At 34.1% G+C, this 20,202-nt stretch overlaps 1 protein-coding gene across 2 annotated transcripts; it reads left to right on the forward strand.

The window, feature by feature from the left end:
- Nucleotides 1-7,035: 7,035 nt before the first annotated feature.
- On the forward strand, nucleotides 7,036-11,621 carry LOC124919639 (protein PHOSPHATE STARVATION RESPONSE 1-like). 2 transcript variants are annotated; one of them, XM_047459928.1, is made up of 8 exons: nucleotides 7,036-7,234; nucleotides 8,753-9,416; nucleotides 9,707-9,836; nucleotides 9,964-10,040; nucleotides 10,112-10,151; nucleotides 10,509-10,560; nucleotides 10,855-10,924; nucleotides 11,076-11,621. In XM_047459928.1, exons 2-8 carry the CDS (start codon nucleotides 8,802-8,804, stop codon nucleotides 11,391-11,393), a joined length of 1,302 nt encoding a protein of 433 aa, XP_047315884.1. In that variant the 5' UTR covers nucleotides 7,036-7,234; nucleotides 8,753-8,801; the 3' UTR covers nucleotides 11,394-11,621. The 2 variants fall into 2 exon arrangements, with proteins under 2 accessions (XP_047315884.1, XP_047315883.1); XM_047459927.1 differs by having other exon boundaries at nucleotides 8,768-9,416.
- Nucleotides 11,622-20,202: the final 8,581 nt, after the last annotated feature.

Genomic DNA, 20,202 nt, shown 5'->3' on the forward strand with positions numbered 1-20,202 from the left:
GGAAAAATAAAAAAATGAGTTTTCTGTTCTTGAGTTAATTCTCAAGAGCATCAACTTAAAAAGCTTCCCGACATGTTTCTAATGATGTTGGAAAACTATTTAGATCATATTTGATTAATCCCGATCATAATAGATCAAAATTAAAATTTTCAAAATAAATGAAAATTTTGAGTTCTTAAATTGATCCAAATGAATAGCTATTGTTCATGTTTTGGTATCAATCAAATATATGAAGTATAAGGAAGCTATTGGCAAACTTCTTACAATTCATTAAACTCTAAAAACCAAAAACCCAATTTTTGGCCTTCAAATTGTTTTGAACAAATTGATCATCACCTATGTCGAATGATACCTTGGGATCATGTTTCTAATGTTATTGGAAGCTTTCTGAAGCCAGGCAAGTCCTTGGACCAAAGGATCCAAGCCACCATAAAAATTGCAAAGCCTGCAATTTTGATGTTCTTGAGGGCCAAAGGGTCCGACTAGGACTGAGAGATTCGACCGATGATTTTCGATTAGGACCGAGATGTCCGACTAATAATTCTTAGTAAGGACTGAGAGGTCTAACTAAGGATTTTCAGTCAGGACCGAGAGGTCCGACCGATATTCTTTATCTAGGACCGAGAGGTCTAACCGATGATTTTTACATCTAACTGAGAAATCGAACATAGGACCGAGGAGTCTCGCACCCGACCGAGAACTCCCTAACCTAGGACCAATGACTCTCACTCAGGACTGATAGGTCCGACTGAGAAGTTAAACCTAGGACCGATGAGTCTCTCACCCAACCGAGAACTCACGAACCCAGGACCGATGAGTCCGACCAAGAATTCTAGCCAAGGATTGAGAGGCCCTAACACCCCGACCGAGGAACTTCTGCACTCCGATTGAGGATCCTGAAACTGGACCGAGGGGTTCCCGACCAAGACCGAGTGCTTTATAGCTTCAACCGATAAAATGAAACCAGGACCTAGGACATCAGTTCTAAGACCTGTTTAATTCCAAACTTAAAATTCCAAAATTATTTTTATAATTTTGGAACCTCAAACCATATTATAAAAATCCCGAAAAATTAGAAAATGATTTCAAAATATTTTTAGGATATGTTTACAAAAATATATTTTGACAAAGACTCGTTTATGATTTATTTTTAAACTTAACGTCTTTTAAACTGATGTTTTTTCAAGTATTTTACTTTCTAGTCATCATCAACAACAAGTACTAGTATTTAAATAATTTCTGTTACAATTATTTAAATTCACAAAAATCTATGCATGTCTAGGACCGAAAGAATAATCGGTTAAAATAAAATGTTATACAACTGATTTTCCAAAGCCAAATTTATAAGTATAGACAGTTTTTAAAACGGATACGGAGGATGAAACGCGAATGCCCTTTCACGAGTATCACTAAACTACGAACTAAAAGAAACTCTAGCTAAATATACGTTTATACACATATACCTTTTTTTGTATTAATTTTTCGAAAATTAATTGACGACTCTATTTTAAATAAATAATTTTTTAAATTAATTATTTTAAATTAATTTAAACACAGGTTTTCAAATAATCAAATTATAATTTGATTATAAATAATCTAAAATTTATTTAAACTTGAACCCAAATTAATTATTTCATAATTAATTTCAAAGGCTGTGAAAAATTATTTAAAATCTTTTAAAATAATATTTTATTTTAAAAAGATTCCTGACATGCAAACCGATGTTAAAATTCTCGAAATTCGAATTTTTCCGGAACAAGGTTTTCCGGGGTTATAATAATAAGAAATAATTAAAAGAAAAAGAAAAAACTATAATTTTGATATTTGATTAATAAATGGAGTAATATAATTAAGAATAAAATAATATTTGAAATTGATGACTGAAAACTCTAATTGTGGGAAATTTGACCAAATGACCCTAAAAAAGGCCTTAAATGTGCTGGTGACCAGCGCATAATTTTAAGAGCAGTGATAGGGAGGCTGATGCTGGGCCTCCGACCATACAACGAATCCTCCGTGGCTGCCATGTGTGCTTTGCCAGGCTGTAAAAAAAATTATATAAAAAAGAAATGTAAGCGCACGGAACCACTTTCTCTCTTTTCTATCTCTTGCCAGACTGTATCTTCTCTTTTCTCTATCCTCTCCCAGACAACCAATTTCTTGTAAACCCTAGAATAGATTCAGTTCTTCCGGAGAACCTTATCGACGACGGCCAGGATATAACTCGATATAAATACATTTCGACGGTGGCTGCTCCAGAGAACCATATCGACGGTGGTCGGGTAACTCCATATGACTACTATGTTTTGTTACTGTGTTTTTTCATCGTTATCTTTAATCGTTATCCTCATTTTATCTTCAGATCAATACAACTTTATATTGACATTGTTCGGGTAACTCCATATGACTACTATGTTTTGATATTGTGTTTTTTCATCGTTATCTTTAATCTTAATATTGACATTGTTCGGGTAACTCCATATGACTCCATATTTGCTTTATATTGATCTCAATACACGAATATATTGAGCTCAATACACGGATATATTGAGCTCAATACGCAGATATATTGATCTAAATACACGGTTATATTGAGCTCAATACACATATATATTGAATAAAATACACGGTTATATTGAGCTCAATACACCTTTATATTGAGCTCAATACACAAATATATACACCTTTATATTGAGCTCATTACACATTTATATTTATCTAAATACATAGATATATTAAGCTCAATACACGGTTATATTATTGTTAATTCAAATCTTCTAATTTAATTCAAATCTGTTATTGTTCAGCTGCATGGATCATCTAATTCAATCTGCTCCAGTCATTGAAATCCCGACTGTTGGGATGATATTTCCATCTAAAACGGAGATTCGTTTGTATTACAAGGCCTATTCCCTTGGTACTAGTTTCGGTATAAGTAAGCTCGGAACAAAAAATGGACCGGATGGCAAACAAAAGTGGTTCTCGCTAGCTTGTGCAAAAATGGTGTTTTTACAACAAGGGGAAAAATATTTTACATCCCAGACCCTCTATCAAGACGAATTGTAAAGCAAGAATTAATGTTGCTGTTAGAAACGATGGGGAAGTTGAGATCACCAGCGTCTGCCTTGAGCACAACCATGCCATGAGCACGGGGAAATCAAGACATCTTAGATCCCACAAGGTTCTTGATCTGGAGGTGAAGAGAAGATTAAAATTAAATGATGAAGCAGGAATTACACTCGCAAAAAGTTTCCAATCTTTTGTAGTTGAAGCCGGTGGTTATGATAATCTGAAATTTGACGAGATATCTTGTAAAAACTTTATTTCAGAATCTCGGAAGTTGAGGTTAGGAAATGATGATGCGGAAGCACTTTCTCAATACTTCACTATAATGCAAAGCAAATCCCCAAATTTCTATTATGTATATGATCTAGACAAAGATTCTCGGATAAGGAATGTATTTTGGGCTGATGGAAGATGCATGGCTGCTTATCAATGCTTCTCCGATTTTGATAATGCGTCTACAAGTTCCACACCAGCAACTACTCCTCCAACCGAGAAAGTGATTCACTCTCCGGTTAGAGTGAGGGCTCGAGGTAGGCCACCAACGAAACGAAAATTATCTACCGTAGAAAAAGTAATTAACAGGTCCAAACATTCAACAAATGTTAGTTTTACCTCATTGACTCGTTATATTGTGATAGTTGCTTTGTTATATTGAGCTCATTTACTCATTATATAGAGCTCATTGCCTAGTTATATTGATGTAATATATTTAACTAATTGCCTTGTTAAATTTTGTTATAAAAAAAATGCGGGATGAACCAACAGATGCGCAACAATTCAATGACTCAGCTACTATACCACAAACAATAGTCTCCACTCAATTCTCTTTTACCACATTATTGTAGTTATGTTATCATGTGTTTATGTTATAGCAGTTATATTGAGCTTATTTCAGCGTTATATTGAGATCATTGACTCGTTATATAGAGCTCATTGCCTAGTTATATTAATGTATTATCTCATTATATTTAGCTATTGACTCGTTATATTGTACTTGTTGCTTAGTTATATTGAGATCATTGCCTCATTATATAGATCTCAAATAAATGATCTGACTATGATACCACAAACAATAAACTATAGAGCATAATTCAACATTATATTAAGTTTCTTTTAGCTTTACTGAGCATAAATATTTTAAACAATTTAACTAGAACTTGGAAGGTATAAATTCAAAATGGCTCGTTCATTGTCGTAGGTGTTGATGCGGGATTTTAACAATTTGGTGATGTAATGAATCCTCAACCCATGCATATTATCAGCAGCATCTTTCGGATTCTCCCATAAATTCCATTTTTTCAATTCACCATTGTAAGCCTCCATGTGCCTCGTGGAAAAATTCCACAATCAGTTCCGTTTATAGTATCCTGCCACTTCAATTTCAACAATGCAGCTTCAATGTGGGGAGAATGTCGGCATTGGTACACCCCTTTGAACGAATAAATTGAGCAAACCGCTCGATAATGAGGTCAAGTTTTTTGTACTTATCTTCAAATTTTATACCTTTTGGGAGACATCGATTGTTTATGATTTCCACTTTGTAATACATTGCAATTAAGGATGGCAATTTGGAGACAAGTAAGGAAAGGAGAGAGCCGAAGCCGATGTCCTTGACAGCCTGCTTCTGGAGGTCCGAAAATCCATTCATGAGTTTACATAGGCCCTGAGGAGAAGTGCGGATGTTTGGAATCGTTGTTTTCGGCAATCTTCTTTTTGACAACTTCGAAATGAAAAAATGACAAAGGTGAACGCTCCATATAACTATTTATTACGATCCATATATCTACCTATTATGCTCCATACAACTACCTATTATGCTCCATATTATACTCCATACAACCACTTATTACGCTTCATATAACTACTAATTATGCTTCATATAATTACTTAGTACGCTTCATATAACTATATTTTACGCTCAATATAACTAGTTATTACGAAATATAACACGCAAAAGATAACTTACCTTCCAAAATCTTGGTTGTCAACATCCTTGGTCTTCCTCTTTCGTGTCTTCGGGATGGTCTTCCTCTTTCGTGCATTCGGAGTCGTTACAATGTCGGAATTAGGGGGAACGATAGATGAGATGTTGATATCGGTAGGAGAATCCATTGATCTTAGAGAATAGATAGCAATAAGCAATTGGATATTGGAGAATACGTACGGAGAGAATACAAGAGGAGGCGATGTGGGGGAAATATTAGGAGGCGAAGGGCTTCCACAGCGTGACGGATAACAAGTGGCGGCAAGAAGAGATTGATGGAAAGGGTTGAGCGCTTCCACGGCGTGACAGGAAATACCTCACGGCTCGATTAAGGTTTACACAGGAGGGAGCGAGAAGAGAGAGTAATGAGAGAGAAGCAATTGTTAGACTGATGGCTCAACTAGGGTTTACACAGGAGGGAGCGAAAAGAGAGAGTAATGAGAGAGAAGTAATTTAATTCAATCTAGGGCAGGCGAAGAGTCACAGATTAATTTTTTTTTTAATTCAAAAAATCCAGCGTGCCAATGCCACATCGATTCGCTTTATGATCTGAGCCCCACTCTCGGCCCCCAAATCATTATTCTAATTTTAATTGTGTTGGTGACCACTTTATATTTTTTTGACGAAAATATCTCTTTGCGTAACGCGGCGGGGAGAATCGTCACACGAAGGGAAAATGTTCTTTATATAAATACTTAATTTTTTTTTATTTTGTTATTTTCCTTTATATCTCTTCTCTCTCTACTTCGCATTCTCTCCCTTTCTCTCGACGGCGGCGGAACCCTAAACGAACACATCATACAAATCGACGACGAAAACCCGTTCTAATATCATGTGATTGGATCGATTTATGTTCTTATTTTCATTATGTTCATCTTCAAACCATAAATCATGATGTTATTCTTATTATTCATCTTATTGTACAATTTAGATCAGTCTGATGTTAATTTGTTCAATTTATGCAATCAAATTAAATTCTAAACCACTTCATAAAACAAATTTGTACAATATATGAATTTTTTATCTGATAAAAGAAATCAAAATGTCTAAAAGAGAGAAAACACATTATATTCTTATTAACAAATAACAATTGACAATTACTTATTCAATCACTACAACAATTGAAATATGAAATGGGCAATTACTTATTCAATCCCAAATTGCATTCCTATTCTTATAGAAAAATACACAAGTGTAGCCACGACAAACAAATATTTAAAACAAAGAAGAACGAAAAAAAGAAATCCCCCCATCAAGTCATTCCCTCCTTCAAGAAAGGGATGACCCATCGCTAGAACGGATGACCCTTCGCTAGAAGGGATGATCCATCGCTAGAAGGGATGACCCATCGCGAGAAGGGATGGATCATCGCTAGAAGGGATGACCCTACGCTATAAGGGATGGTCCATCGCTAAAAGGGATGACCCATCGCGAGAATTATATGAATTTTCCTTGAAACGGAACCGATTCAGAGCATCATCTGCAAATATCATCATCGACAAGATGAACAACTAATATGAAGAATAAGAAAAACCTCATGGTTTAGGGTTTGTAGATGAACATTATGGAAATAAGAACATAAATCGATCCAATTACATGATATTAGAACGGGTTTTCGTCGTTGATCTGTATGATGTGTTCGTTTAGGGTTCTGCTGCCGTCGCGAGAGAGAGAACGCAAAGTAGAGAGAGATTAGAGAAAAAGGAAAATAACGAAATGAAAAAAAATTTGAGTATTTATATAAAAAATATTTTTCCTTCGCATGACGATCCTCACCATCGCGTTATGCGAAAAAGTATTTTTGTTAAACAAATATAAAGTGGTCACTAACGCAATTAAAATTATGCGTTTATCATTTATCGTACCATATTTAAGACTTTTTTTTAGAGTCATTTAGTCAAATTTAAATATTGCTTAATACTTTTAAGTTATAAATTATTATTATTATTATATTCCCACTAATCTGAATAATGAACTACACAGCAGGACCGTTCATAGAACTCAAAAGCTAAAAAGGCCAGAGTGCGGAATGCGTGAGGGGTCACCGCGTTTCACTACTTCAACTCTCCTCTTCTCTCTCCCGACTTTGCCAACTGAAATCTAGCACTTCAATTTCATCACGCTTCATAGTTGGACTCGGAGTTTTTCGTGTGTTAATGACGATTGAGCTTTCAACAATTTCAGGTGAGAAGAGTTTCACTTTACCCATATAGCGACTCTGTTTCGTTTTCCTTCTCCTTTTTGCTCATGGAATCTGCGTATTGATTACTGTTTTCTGGATAACCCACATGGCGTTTATGTTAGACAGAGATAGTTGCTTAAGTTTCTGGAAGTGTTTTTACCTACTCAATTCTTGTTGTTATCTGATTTTCTTCAATGATTGGTAACAGTATATAATACTAAAATGCAATTATCCTTATGGATCGGCTTCATAGGGTTTTCTGGGAGTGAGTATCTTAATCTTAGACACATGCAAAATGAAATTTTACTACCAAGGATTGTCATTAAGGCCTTAGAAGTCACAGGAGAACAAATTTTGCCAGCCCAGTTCAATGTTTGTCAATGTACATTGTTATTTGTTGAGTTTATTGAACGACTTGAATCATACCAAGATTGTGTTCCTTTATATCTTGAGGTATCATGAATACTAATCTAATTAAGAATTACACACTACAAACTTATTTATTTATTGAGTTTATCTCTTACACCTTAAAATCCTCCCACAACCAAATGATGAGATACATACTATGAGCTTTTCACGAGGAAGAGAAAATTGATAAAAAGTCCTAATCCCGCTATCCCACCACGAATGGTATTATAATTAGTTTGTATGTGCTAAAAAATGTACTGCTTAGTTTTGTTTTTGGTGCTACTTACTACTTAGTGTTAGAAAAGTTGGTATTATGAAATGTATGCTTATTGTGTATGCTTTGTTTTTTCTTTGGTATTATTTAGTTGGTTGGTTGTCTTTGGTATTATGATGTATGCTTAGTTTTGTCATTGTTATTATCTTAATTGGTTGATTTTGGTATTATATAGTATATTTTTGAGTTTATCTTACACCTTACCATCGTTGAGTTTATCCCAACACTTTTAACATTGTCGAGTGTATTCTAGCACTTGTAACATTGTTGGAAGATGAATGTGATCAGCTTAGCAACAAAATTGTGTAAGAACAAGAAATTAATGTCTTACAATATATTTTTCTTCAAAAGGTGTTATGGCTGAACAGGATCGACTGATACCTTAATCATTTCTGCTTTTCAAATTGTGAGTATTTGTCCTTGAATTTGACATTTTCTATCTCATTCAAAATTTCTCTTTCCATTCTGTCTTGTAGTATCCGAACCAGACTGAATTTTTGTACAATGCTCAGAGATGTTGAATGATATGAATACCATTTCTCCCATGCTTTTGATTTGTGTCTCTGCTTTAGTGTTTATTATTGTCTTGTATGAAATTTTGATATATTTATCTCTTTTTGCTTCAAATCACTGATGCTCTTATTTTCTGTTTGGCATATTTTTTTACATAGTCTACACCGGCGTTCCTAAATCATTTTTATTGCTGTAGACCTGTTTCTCCTGTAAAACTTATACTATAATTGTTTATTTTTGTATTGGGAGAGAGTTCTTCATTCTCTGTTCATGTGAATTATAGAGGCAAAATTCAATCTATTTTATCTTATTGCATTGAGATCAGTTACTGTTTTTGTAGACCCAACATAAGAAGGTAACTGAAGTTTTTGAAAATGGAAGTGCGTCCCACTTTGTCTATGGGAACATCTGGTGCTAGACAAATTAGCCACCATGGATTTTCTGGAACAATTTCATCCTCCTTACCGGTTATTTCATCTAATCTAGAAGAGAGATATCTCAAGTTTCCAGAATCACGACAACTTTCCATGGAGATGGATCTGATTCCAGATTCACTGAGTGTCAATTCATTTTTACCCACCGAAAATGGCATTGTGGGTCCCATTTTCTCGTCTACATGTAGCCTTCCTTCCTCTGAACCAGTCAAGAGGAATTCGACTAAAGACCCATTTACATCTCCAACTGTATCATCAGTTTCTTTGTCTCATCAATCGGGTGGGCTCCAACCAACAGGTTCACATAGCGATGATTGCTGGCGTACGGATGCTCAAGTAAATATATTTTACTCTCCCGTAGAAGTTCCATTTAGGAATAGCCAAATTGGAAGTGGACGTGAAGGTGGTGATTGTGAAATTGGTTCAGCCAATCAAAGCGAGCAGAATAATTGGCAAGAATTAGCAGATCATCTGTTGAATGATGATGATGATGATAATGCCCTGACATCTAATTGGGAAGAATTTTTAGTTGATGACAATGTTGGAGAACCAAAGGTAACTTTTTGGCATCTGTTTCAAATCTGACCAATTTTCTTAAACACATGCCTACTTGGAAACACTTTCAACTAGAGATGAGTTTGGACTAGAAAATGTCTAACAAATTTATTAATATATGTTTAATTAAGTTATGTTCCAAAACATCTCCCTAAAATTACATCTGAATGAGATACTTGTAAAAAAAGGTGTTTCCAAAGAAATTTATCAACGTTTTCTCATTCAAAACCAACTCCTGAAAGTGTTTCCAAATGAGTCAATACTTATGGTATAAACCATATGTGGCTCAGGTTCAGTTGCACCAACAGAACCCTTCATCTTCAACAATGGTTGGCCGCCCTTCGAAACCACGCATTCGATGGACTCCAGAGCTTCACGAGGCCTTTGTGGATGCAGTAAACAAGCTTGGAGGCAGTGAAAGTGTGTTAAAACTCTTCTATCCTGATCTTTCTTCTTTTGCTTATTTAAAAAGAAAAATTATTTTCTCAATTTGTCTAAGAAAATGTGGTCTAGGCTTCTATTATTGATGTATTGCTATGGACTACAGAAGCTACACCAAAGGGAGTGTTGAAGATAATGCAAGTTGAGGGTTTGACAATATATCATGTCAAGAGTCACTTACAGGTAGTTCATGCCAAAATATTATTTTATGGTTTTGTGTTGCTCATAATTGGAACTTGTTTCTCGCTCTGCAGAAGTACAGGACAGCCAGATATAAACCAGAATCAATAGAAGGTAAATTTCCAATTATTGTTTCTTGTTTTGCATCGATATTCTCAGATTCTATTCCAAGCTATTTTCGAGAAAATATATTGGAAACACTTTTTTATTTTTGTTTTTGTATTCAGATACAAAAATATGTGGAAACTAAACTTAGTTATTTTTGTTTATGTATGTTTATCTAGATACAAAAACAAATTTAAAAAGTGTTTCCAAATGTACCTATTTCATAATGTGAACTATCTTAATATCAATTTAATTATATGCTTCAGATGAAATTTGTTATCATCCTTTGTTGCCATTTTAGAAAAAGTAAAAATAAAATTGGGACTGTCCCTAAGGGTTTATAATTGTCATCATCATCGTTTCCAGGATCCTCAGAGAAGAAGCCGACTTCCATGGAAGTCTCTCTAGAATTGAAAACGTAAGTCAATTTCAAGTCTTTTTCTTCTTTACATGAACTTTACCTCTAGAGTCAGTTTAGTATGCTGTCTTTGCCTGTAAAAGTTGTAAAATTTCCATTATTGAATGGATTATGACAAACTTCTGATGATTTTGAACTGTTTATCCTCTTATTTGACCTTTATTGTTTTCTTTAACATGGTAGTTATTTAAGCAATTAACTTGTATTGATTTTGTTTTTCTTCTTATTCTGATGAACATGTAAAGCCACTAAATTTACGTGGGTTGCATAATTTTTTAATATTGTTTGAACCAGGGGTATTGAACTTACTGAAGCATTACGATTACAAGTGGAAGTCCAAAAACGCTTGCACGAGCAATTAGAGGTTTGATAGTAACACTTCTTTGTTTTAATGTCTTTACATACATTTAAATCAATATGAAAATGACTGATTGTGGGTGGGAAAACTCATGAATGCATTTTTACATACTATTGACTCAATATTTATTTATTTTTCAATATTTTATTTGTCACAGATCCAGAGAAATTTACAACTGCGAATTGAAGAACAAGGCCGTCACCTTCAGATGATGTTTGAGAAACAATGCAAGCAAGGTGACATGTTTAAAGTTCCGTCCTCTTCTCTTGAAGATTCTTTTACACAAAAAGAAACTGCTGTCCAAGATGAATCTGGAATGTCACGATTGAGAAAAGGAGAGACTGAAAATGCAGAAATCATTTTGTCAGGACCTCCACCCAGGAAATTGGGGGAGAAGCAAAAGGCTCAAGAAATTGAAGCTCTGGAGAATCCTAGTTCGACAAATGGTCAGAAGCATGCAAAATTGGCAGAGTAGAATATTATATATAGAACATCGGGCGGGCAGGCAATACAACAAGTTGGGTAATTTTGAATAATTTGGTATCAATAGTTTTCTCTCTTTTTATGTTGGATGGTTCATTTCGCCGAGTAATCAATATTTTATATACAACATCGGGAAGGCAAGACAACTAGTTGGGTAATCTTGAGAAATTCGGTATCAATATTTTTCTTTCTTTTTATGTTGGTTGGTTCATTTCGCCGAGGAATCCCTTTTTATATCAATATTATATATAGAACATCGGCAGGCAAGACAACAAGTTGGTATGTTTGAGAAATTCTGTATCAATATTTTTTCTCTTTTCTTATGTCAATTGGTTCATTTCGCTGAGGAATCTCTTTCATCTTGTTCTTAATCTTTTTTGTTTAAACTAAACAAGATTGATGAAGTACTAGTATATGAAGATATATTTTTGTGGGTTTTTTTCTCTTGGAGAATTGGGTTCATAATATACTTTTATGTTCCTTTAGCTCATAGAATTCCTTTTTTAATATAACTTTGTTCCCAGATAAAAAAAAAATGCTTCATTTAGAAACACTATTTCATGTTGTACACAATTTATGGTTTGAATCCAATATGTGAGGTGTTTGAATTTTGAGCAATATTTGGTGTATCCTGCTCTGTATCTTTCATACCAAATCTATATTGAATCTCTCTTTGTGAACTTAATGTTATTTATTGATCTACTGTTATTTATGTCATTATTTAAGGAAGGTTAGTGAAGAGTTTATAAAATGATTAAATCCCTTTTCTGGTAATGGTAATACTTTCTGTTGGACAAGCTTAGATTTTGAAAATCATTTTCCTTTTTTGGTGGTCTTTCTGTTGGACAAGCTTAGATTTTGAAAATCATTTTCCTTTTTTTGGTGGATGACGTTTAAAAATGGCTTAAAACATGTTTTAGTCATGGTTTTAAGGAAGGATGCTTAATAACTCTAGCTCAAAAGTGTAAAGACGAAGCATGAAATAAAAATTCATGAAACGTGTAAGGATGTGAAAAAGTCATCATTTCCATGATTGTCTCTTGACGAGTTGGATCTTTTCTTAAGCCTTACGTAAGCTTAAACTGATAATGTTTAAGATTGAGCTCGCCCAAACTTGGAACCATATTGTCAACAAAGAGGTCATATGCAAGAACCGAAGATTTAAAAAAGAAAATAAATTAAAAAGTTATATTAAACAAGACTGTGTTGGTTGAGATACAAAAATCATCATTTGTGTTTATCTAGACTTTTGTCCGGTTTGCAAAGGCAAGAACAAAGTATTTCAAGTCTATCTGATACAGATACACCCTGATCATCAAGAAAAAATGTATCACAAGAATAAATGAAGATACTCACAAATGTTGAGATAAATGAAGATACTCACAAATGTTGAGATAGTGAAATCATAATTTGTTATTTATCCAGACCCTTGCCTAAATTGCAAACACAAGAAAAAATTACACTAATTCTATTAGATATACTCCAAGTATAAAAGAAGAGTCAAAATGCGAGTTTAAAGGATGTTGACCTATAAATCCAAGAAGTGAGACTAAATCTCATGACACGCGGTTGGAAGATTAAGCGTAGTCTGAACTTTAAGATTAGCGAACGGTAGAGGGGAATGGTAGAGTGAGATGATGCGGCGGAGGGGAAGGACTGTGACTGGAACGTCGGTCTCGAGTTGGGGTTGTGAGGTTGAGTGTGGAAAGGTCTCAAGAGTTTGAAGAGGGAGAATGAAGAAATGAGTTGACTTGAGTGTTTGAGGAGGGACGGGTTATTTACGGGTCAGAATTGGGTAACAAGTAATACGTTTATTCGTTAGACACAATAATTGAAATGGATCATTATCGTGTCTAAAGGATATACACAATAATGACCGTACACGGCCCATTAACAAAACAACAAGAAAAAGACATGACGCAAAAAAAAATTCGAACGGTTAAGGACCAATCCAAACTCATTAATAATGTCCCGTGTCAAAAATTGCCGCCCCTAAGTATGAGCATGGTTTACACCTAACTAATAAAATCAACCTGTGTTTGGATATGATCGAATAAGTAATAAATAAAATAAAAATATTATCTTAAGTCATGATGTGATGTGATCAACTTAAAGAATACCGTCTAAAATAATATTTCCCTAGAACGTGACCAACCGTCTCAAGTGTGAGCATTGTGTATACCTAACTTAAAAATTAACTTAACTCTTGATGTGATCGATGCCACAAGTTCGTGCATCAGAATTCACTATGTTATCGTTCGAAGAACCAAATTACACATATGAAAGAACCACACACATCATAAGGATGAAGTCAAGTCTGCAGAGGTTACATCTTTCGACGAAATCTAGAAGACGATGAGTTATTACTCGAGTCTCCCGAGGGATTCATTAGGCTTTCTCTTTGTTTAAATAAATCCAAATAAATTATAAATTGAGAATTTCGAATGTAGTGCCTATTTCTCAAATTTATACACACATTTTTCTAAGCTTTGTGATTTTTACAAACTTTGTCTAATAGGGGTATTTTATAGATATTCATTTTCACTCCCTAATTATATAGTTTATATATTTTAATAAATTCTAAGCCTATTGTTATAAAAATATCCATACACGGTTCATTGCACATATTATTAAACAAGTAATACTCCAAAAATAATTATTTTCGGGTTTTAAGTTGATAATATATTAACTTTTCAAAAATTTGATTATTACGATTCTATTAAACAAATAATTAGTTTTGGAGAAACTTATGTGAAAACGGGAGTTTGAAAAAATTAATTTAGACTTAAAATGACCCAAATATAATAATAATTGATAAGTTAATATATATTTGAATTTGAATTAATTTATCTATTATTAATATATTTATTTATTTAGTTTTGTTACTATTGTAGGTGTTTTGAAGAAATGGAGAAATAATAAAAAAATAAAATTTTGAACCGACTGAGCGCCCGACCGAGAAAAGGGAAGCGCTGGAGTTCTTGAAGCTCTTCAACAACTTTAGAAAAACCTAATCCAAGGCGATTTTGAAAACATTGATTTGGTAAAAACTGTTTTCTCCCTCAATTCAAATCCAAATTCTCCGTGGAAACTGTTTCCCCATCATGTAATTCTTTCATTTGAATTTTCAATTTCTAATAAAATTACATTTGGTTATCTTCTATTTTGTTGATTGTATGTTGATTTAATTGTTGAATTGTATTAATATTATTGAAATTGAGTATGTTTAGAAGCTTTTAATCTTTTTCAATTGCATAAATTCAATTTAGGTAAAAAAAAATCCCCAAATTTGCATGAATTAGTTGAATTTATAAAATTGTGTTATTGATTTGATTATTTAAAAGGAAAGTGTTGAAAATATACCTAATGTTGTATATTAATGTGATAAAATAATTGTAGTATTGAAAAAAGTTTTGATATGATTAAAAAATAAAAGAGATTAATTTGAAAGATTTTGGATGATTTTCTTTAATATTCATGATTAATTGTTGTTGTGTTTTTTAATTTGATTAAACATTGTTGTTATTAAAGTTACAACAAGAATTTAAGACCAAAAAGATTTTTGATTTCTGGTTATTTTTTTGTACTTGGTGTTGTTTGTTCTTGGCTAGGAGCGACTGACCGAGGCCAATTTTTTTACTGTGTTCTTGTGGGAAGACTAAGGGGCCAATCAAAAAAATTAGCCAAGTGTGTCTGACCCAGAATTCCCCAGCCAGCCTCATGGATGACCGAGAACCCGACCAAGAATTCACAGCCAGCCTCATGGCCGACGGAGAGCCCTACCTAGAATTCCCTTTGCATTCGGCAAATGACCTATTTTACACCCGACCGAGAAATCCTTTGCCATCCGACAGAGATTTCCTTGTCATTCAGCCGAAAGCCTCTCCATGCGTTCGACGACCGAGGATTCCCTAGCCATTTGACCACATTTTTTGTTTGCCTAGTTTTCGATGGAGAAAACATAGCCAACAACATAATGTTATTTTTTTGACTTATTTTCCCCTTTTTGGAGGTTTTTGTTTGCTTCGTGTTTGGTTTATTTTTTTATTTTTTTATTTTTTTGTGTTTTATTGCTTTAACTAATTACTAAAAAATAAAAAATAAATATATAAAATGCCTATCCAAAACATAAAAAAAAGAAAAGTAAATTTTTCCTCCACTTTGCATGATCATATTTTTAAAACCACATGTCTAAAAGTTTTTTAAAATCGATAATTGAAATCACGAGGATATTTTCCATCTAACCATCGATTTTATAAATTTTCTATAACACTACGTGATCTCCATCGAAATCTCATTGTGTAAACCCTAGTTGTTTATTACTAGGTGATATTTATCGATTTCAAATGTAAAGCCTAGTTTTTGAATACTAGGTGATCTTGATCAAACTCTTGAATAAATCCTAGTTTCGAATATTACGTATCTCTCTAATATAAACCATAGTTATCAAACAGTAGGTATTCAATATGTGAAAAGACCAGATCTCTAAAGGCTAGGTATATTTCTGAATTGAATGTTTGAATTCTAGCTCTAAAATTTAGGTTTTCATAAAAAAGAATAAAAACAAAATCAAGGATTTTATCTAGTGTAATCTTCAATTGATGAATGACTACAAAGCAAGGATTTTTATAAGATCTTGAAAATATTTCAAGATTGATCAACAAGTGGTCATTTAGCAATATACATTCTACAATTTTAACAAGAGTCAAATGCTATCCGAGTTCATTCACCGTAAAAATTGACAGATATTAAATTTTCAAGATAAAAACTTCTTGACATGAACTCTATACGTTTTTTTTCTTCGTCTCTCTTGTTAGCTATCATTTCCTTTTAAAAGCCTTTTATTTTCTCTTAAAATGATCTTTTCTATTACATGTTCTTATCCATTCGAATGCCACGTCTTTAAGGGTGATTTGTGCGATCCAAAGTTGGTTGGTCCTAGGGGTGTCAATTCGGGTGGGTTGGGTTGGGTTGGGTTGAAGTAGGTGCATTACAAAAAATTTCTCAACCCGAATCCGACCCAAATTCAAACCAATCGGCCGACCCGATCAAGCTGAAATGATTTTTTTACTATTAAAATTAATCTTTTATTATTTAACCAAATAATTATATAAAAATTAAAAATACATAATAATAATATTTTAATCTATAAACAAAATAATAGAACTTGCATAAATATGATAATTATGTTCATAAGATTAAATATTTAAATTTAAAGTATAATTGTTTAAAGTACTAATTACTCCACAAAAGAAACAATTATTTCGAAAATTAAAAATTTAACAAAAATAAATATGCATAACAAAAATTGTGATATCAATATACTATAAAAAAAAAAAGTCTTCAAGAATCACAAAATAACTTTCAAGTTTCTAACTCCACTTCTCCATCATTGTACACTTTTTAGCAATTTAAGTAGTTGAATCATTTGATCCATCTCCATCATCCCCATTTATGAATAAACTCATAATATTTGCAGTTCAGATTTGGTCAACCCTGGTTTACTCGAACCCAACCCAATTTTTTTTTCAAGTCAGATTTTGGGTCCGATTTGACCTGAACCTAAAACCCCCCAAGACTAACCCAATATTTTTTGGATCGACTCGTGTCGGGTCTGCGGGTCAAGTTCATTTTTGACACTCATAGTTGGTTATATGCCTTACCTATCCATTCGAGTACTCCGTCCATAGAGGGGATGCAACAAAGAATTTGAATGGTAGACGCAACCCGTGCACATTTTAGAAAAGTTTTTTTTTATAAAAGTTATGTTATAGAATCTCTTGGTTTACCTTTCTCTCGAATCTCGTAAAAAGTAGATATGAATACTTTCTGTATATGATGTTGTCATATCTTAGAGATAAAGAACTAAAGTGGTGTTCTATATCATATTCTTTTTGGTTGGCCCGTATAGGTTTTAGATTAATACTGTTAGGATCGGGGACGCCCTTGGAGGACCGGGGTGTTTTCCGGTTTCAGGAAGGGTGGCCGCTTACACAACACACAACTCTTTGGTGATAGTCCGGTTAGAGACTAAAACCTTTCTCAGCACTGCACAAACTGTCACAGACTCTTGAACCGGGTTCAAGGGCGGAAATGTCTGTTTCAGGTTGAAGCAACGAATGCAACTTTTAGATGATGTTTTAGAAGGAGTAGGTTTTATGGATATGAGTGACCGGTTTTAGGAGTATGATTGGTTTTGAGGTTAAGGTTAAGTAAGTGAGAAATGAAAGCAAAGGAAAGAACACGAGACAAGAAATTTGTTTATGGATGTTCGGAGCAAACCCTCCTACGTCACCCCTTCTTCTCAGGTTATGAGAAGGATCTCCACTAACTCTTTAGAGTTACAATTACACTTCCGGTCGAGCCCAACTTCGCTACTCGCCGGTTACACCAAACTCACACTTTGATGTAATACAACAACTCAACACAAACACACACAGAAAGCTTCCGGTTTTAAGCACACCGGTTTTAGAATACATGACTTTATCTCTCTAGAATTTAATGCTTTATGACTTTCAGAATTTATGATGCTCACAACTACAACTACTGAACTGCATTGAATGAAGACGATCCGTCTTCCTTTTATAGCTGAGAGGACACAACGGTCATATTTTCTCTCTCCTGGTAATGATCAAGAGGCTTGCACGCCTTCCCTCTTGGACAGATCAATTTGGACACATGGCAGACATGCGCTTAGCCGGTTTGCATGTTGGACACATGGCAGACATGCTCTTAGCCGGCCGCCTGCCTGACAGCTACCTCCTGACAGCTACCTGTGCCTGGAGATTGCTTCTGGATTTGGACAAGCATGCCTGACAGCTACCTGCTGCCTGAAGATTGCTTCTAGATTTGGACAAACATGCCTGACAGCTACCTGAACATACAACATTTAATCAACCGGAGCATTTATGACTGAGCGGTTTCATTTAATCAACCGGAGCATTTATGACTGAGCGGTTTCATTAAGTGTTGGTTGACCAATCCGGTCAACCGAACGGTATATATATATTTCCAACCGAATGGATTTTGATCAATTTCCTAGTAAGTATAGCAAAACTTACTAGGAGAGAGAAAATATGACCGTTGTGTCCTCTCAGCTATAAAAGGAAGACGGATCGTCTTCATTCAATGCAGTTCAGTAGTTGTAGTTGTGAGCATCATAAATTCTGAAAGTCATAAAGCATTAAATTCTAGAGAGATAAAGTCATGTATTCTAAAACCGGTGTGCTTAAAACCGGAAGCTTTCTGTGTGTGTTTGTGTTGAGTTGTTGTATTACATCAAAGTGTGAGTTTGGTGTAACCGGCGAGTAGCGAAGTTGGGCTCGACCGGAAGTGTAATTGTAACTCTAAAGAGTTAGTGGAGATCCTTCTCATAACCTGAGAAGAAGGGGTGACGTAGGAGGGTTTGCTCCGAACATCCATAAACAAATTTCTTGTCTCGTGTTCTTTCCTTTGCTTTCATTTCTCACTTACTTAACCTTAACCTCAAAACCAATCATACTCCTAAAACCGGTCACTCATATCCATAAAATCTACTCCTTCTAAAACATCATCTAAAAGTCGCATTCGTTGCTTCAACCTGAAACAGACATTTCCGCCCTCAAACCCGGTTCAAGAGTCTGTGACAGTTTGTGCAGTGCTGAGAAAGGTTTTCTATCACCAAAGAGTTGTGTGTTGTGTAAGCGGCCACCCTTCCTGAAACCGGAAAACACCCCGGTCCTCCAAGGGCGTCCCCGATCCTAACAAATACATATAGAAACGTAGTAATCTAATTGACTTTAAGAGTCACCACTTTAATTTACTTCACAAAAAATTAAAGGAAAAGAAATAAAATCAGAGTATTCACGGATTAAGGGTCTGGTGCATGGTTAAACAATAAGAAAGGGTCGTAGTACTATATCCTATGCGCATGTTCAAAGGACAATTTCTACTCGAATGTAGTTGAGCATTGTATATTGTGAAGGTATTTTACACATGCATTAGTAGTTCATAATTCTTTTCCTTGTGAATATTCTAACATCGTATCTAAACAATATTTGCTTGAAGATGACTCTAAGCTTCAAATTAGACAAGGTTAGTATTAAGTCATTGAATTTTTTTTGTCATCATTAGCATGTCTTATGTCTATTTAGAAGGATAACCTTATTCTTAGTTTAAAACGACTTTAACTTTCATTAGGTTCTTTTCTTAGACAAAGAAGATATGATGAAACCTTGAATGCTCATCGTGCACATGTGAATGACAATGTGAATTCGCTGCTTTGCATGTTATTGGAGTGTTTGCTTACTAGGTTTGAACTGTAATTTCTTGTAGGAAAGGAGTTTACTAGTGTAGAACAAACTGTGAATCCTTGTAAGAGAGAAGTTCATGAGTGTAGGAAGATGAGTATTTAAGGGAACTAAAACCCTATTTATGTCACAACCAAAATAAAAAATTCCAAAGATTGAATTTTTAAAGTTCTTGTGCATGTCGTTCATATTTTTGGGAGCACGTTGCACTCGAGTTTGGAATTTTAAGAGGTATATATCTCCAGATATGACACTAGTAAAATAAGTGTTTTTCTAAACGTGTCCCGAAAATTCATAAAAATTTTGTGGAAGTCAAAAATTATTTTGTGGATCTGGTATATAAATTTTGTAAATTTTTCGAGTTGTAAACTCAAGATATGAGCGTTCAAAATTAGGCCCTCAAAATTATGGAAAATATTATTATTGTAAAAATAATATTTTTGACCATTTGGAATAATTTTAAAATGATTTAGAAGCTCCAATTGACAAATCAAGGTTGTTTGGTGTAAAATG

This window comes from Impatiens glandulifera, chromosome 1 (genome assembly GCF_907164915.1).
Source record: "Impatiens glandulifera chromosome 1, dImpGla2.1, whole genome shotgun sequence".
Taxonomy (NCBI): Eukaryota; Viridiplantae; Streptophyta; class Magnoliopsida; order Ericales; family Balsaminaceae; genus Impatiens; species Impatiens glandulifera.

What these genes read in the sequence shown, in the direction of transcription:
- LOC124919639 (XM_047459928.1), top strand. Translation starts at nt 8,802, where the DNA reads ATGGAAGTGCGTCCCACTTTGTCTATGGGAACATCTGGTGCTAGACAA. An exon ending in TAAACCAGAATCAATAGAAG is followed by an intron (nt 10,152 to 10,508) that starts GTAAATTTCCAA and finishes CATCGTTTCCAG; the next exon opens with GATCCTCAGAGAAGAAGCCG. An exon ending in GTCTCTCTAGAATTGAAAAC is followed by an intron (nt 10,561 to 10,854) that starts GTAAGTCAATTT and finishes TGTTTGAACCAG; the next exon opens with GGGTATTGAACTTACTGAAG.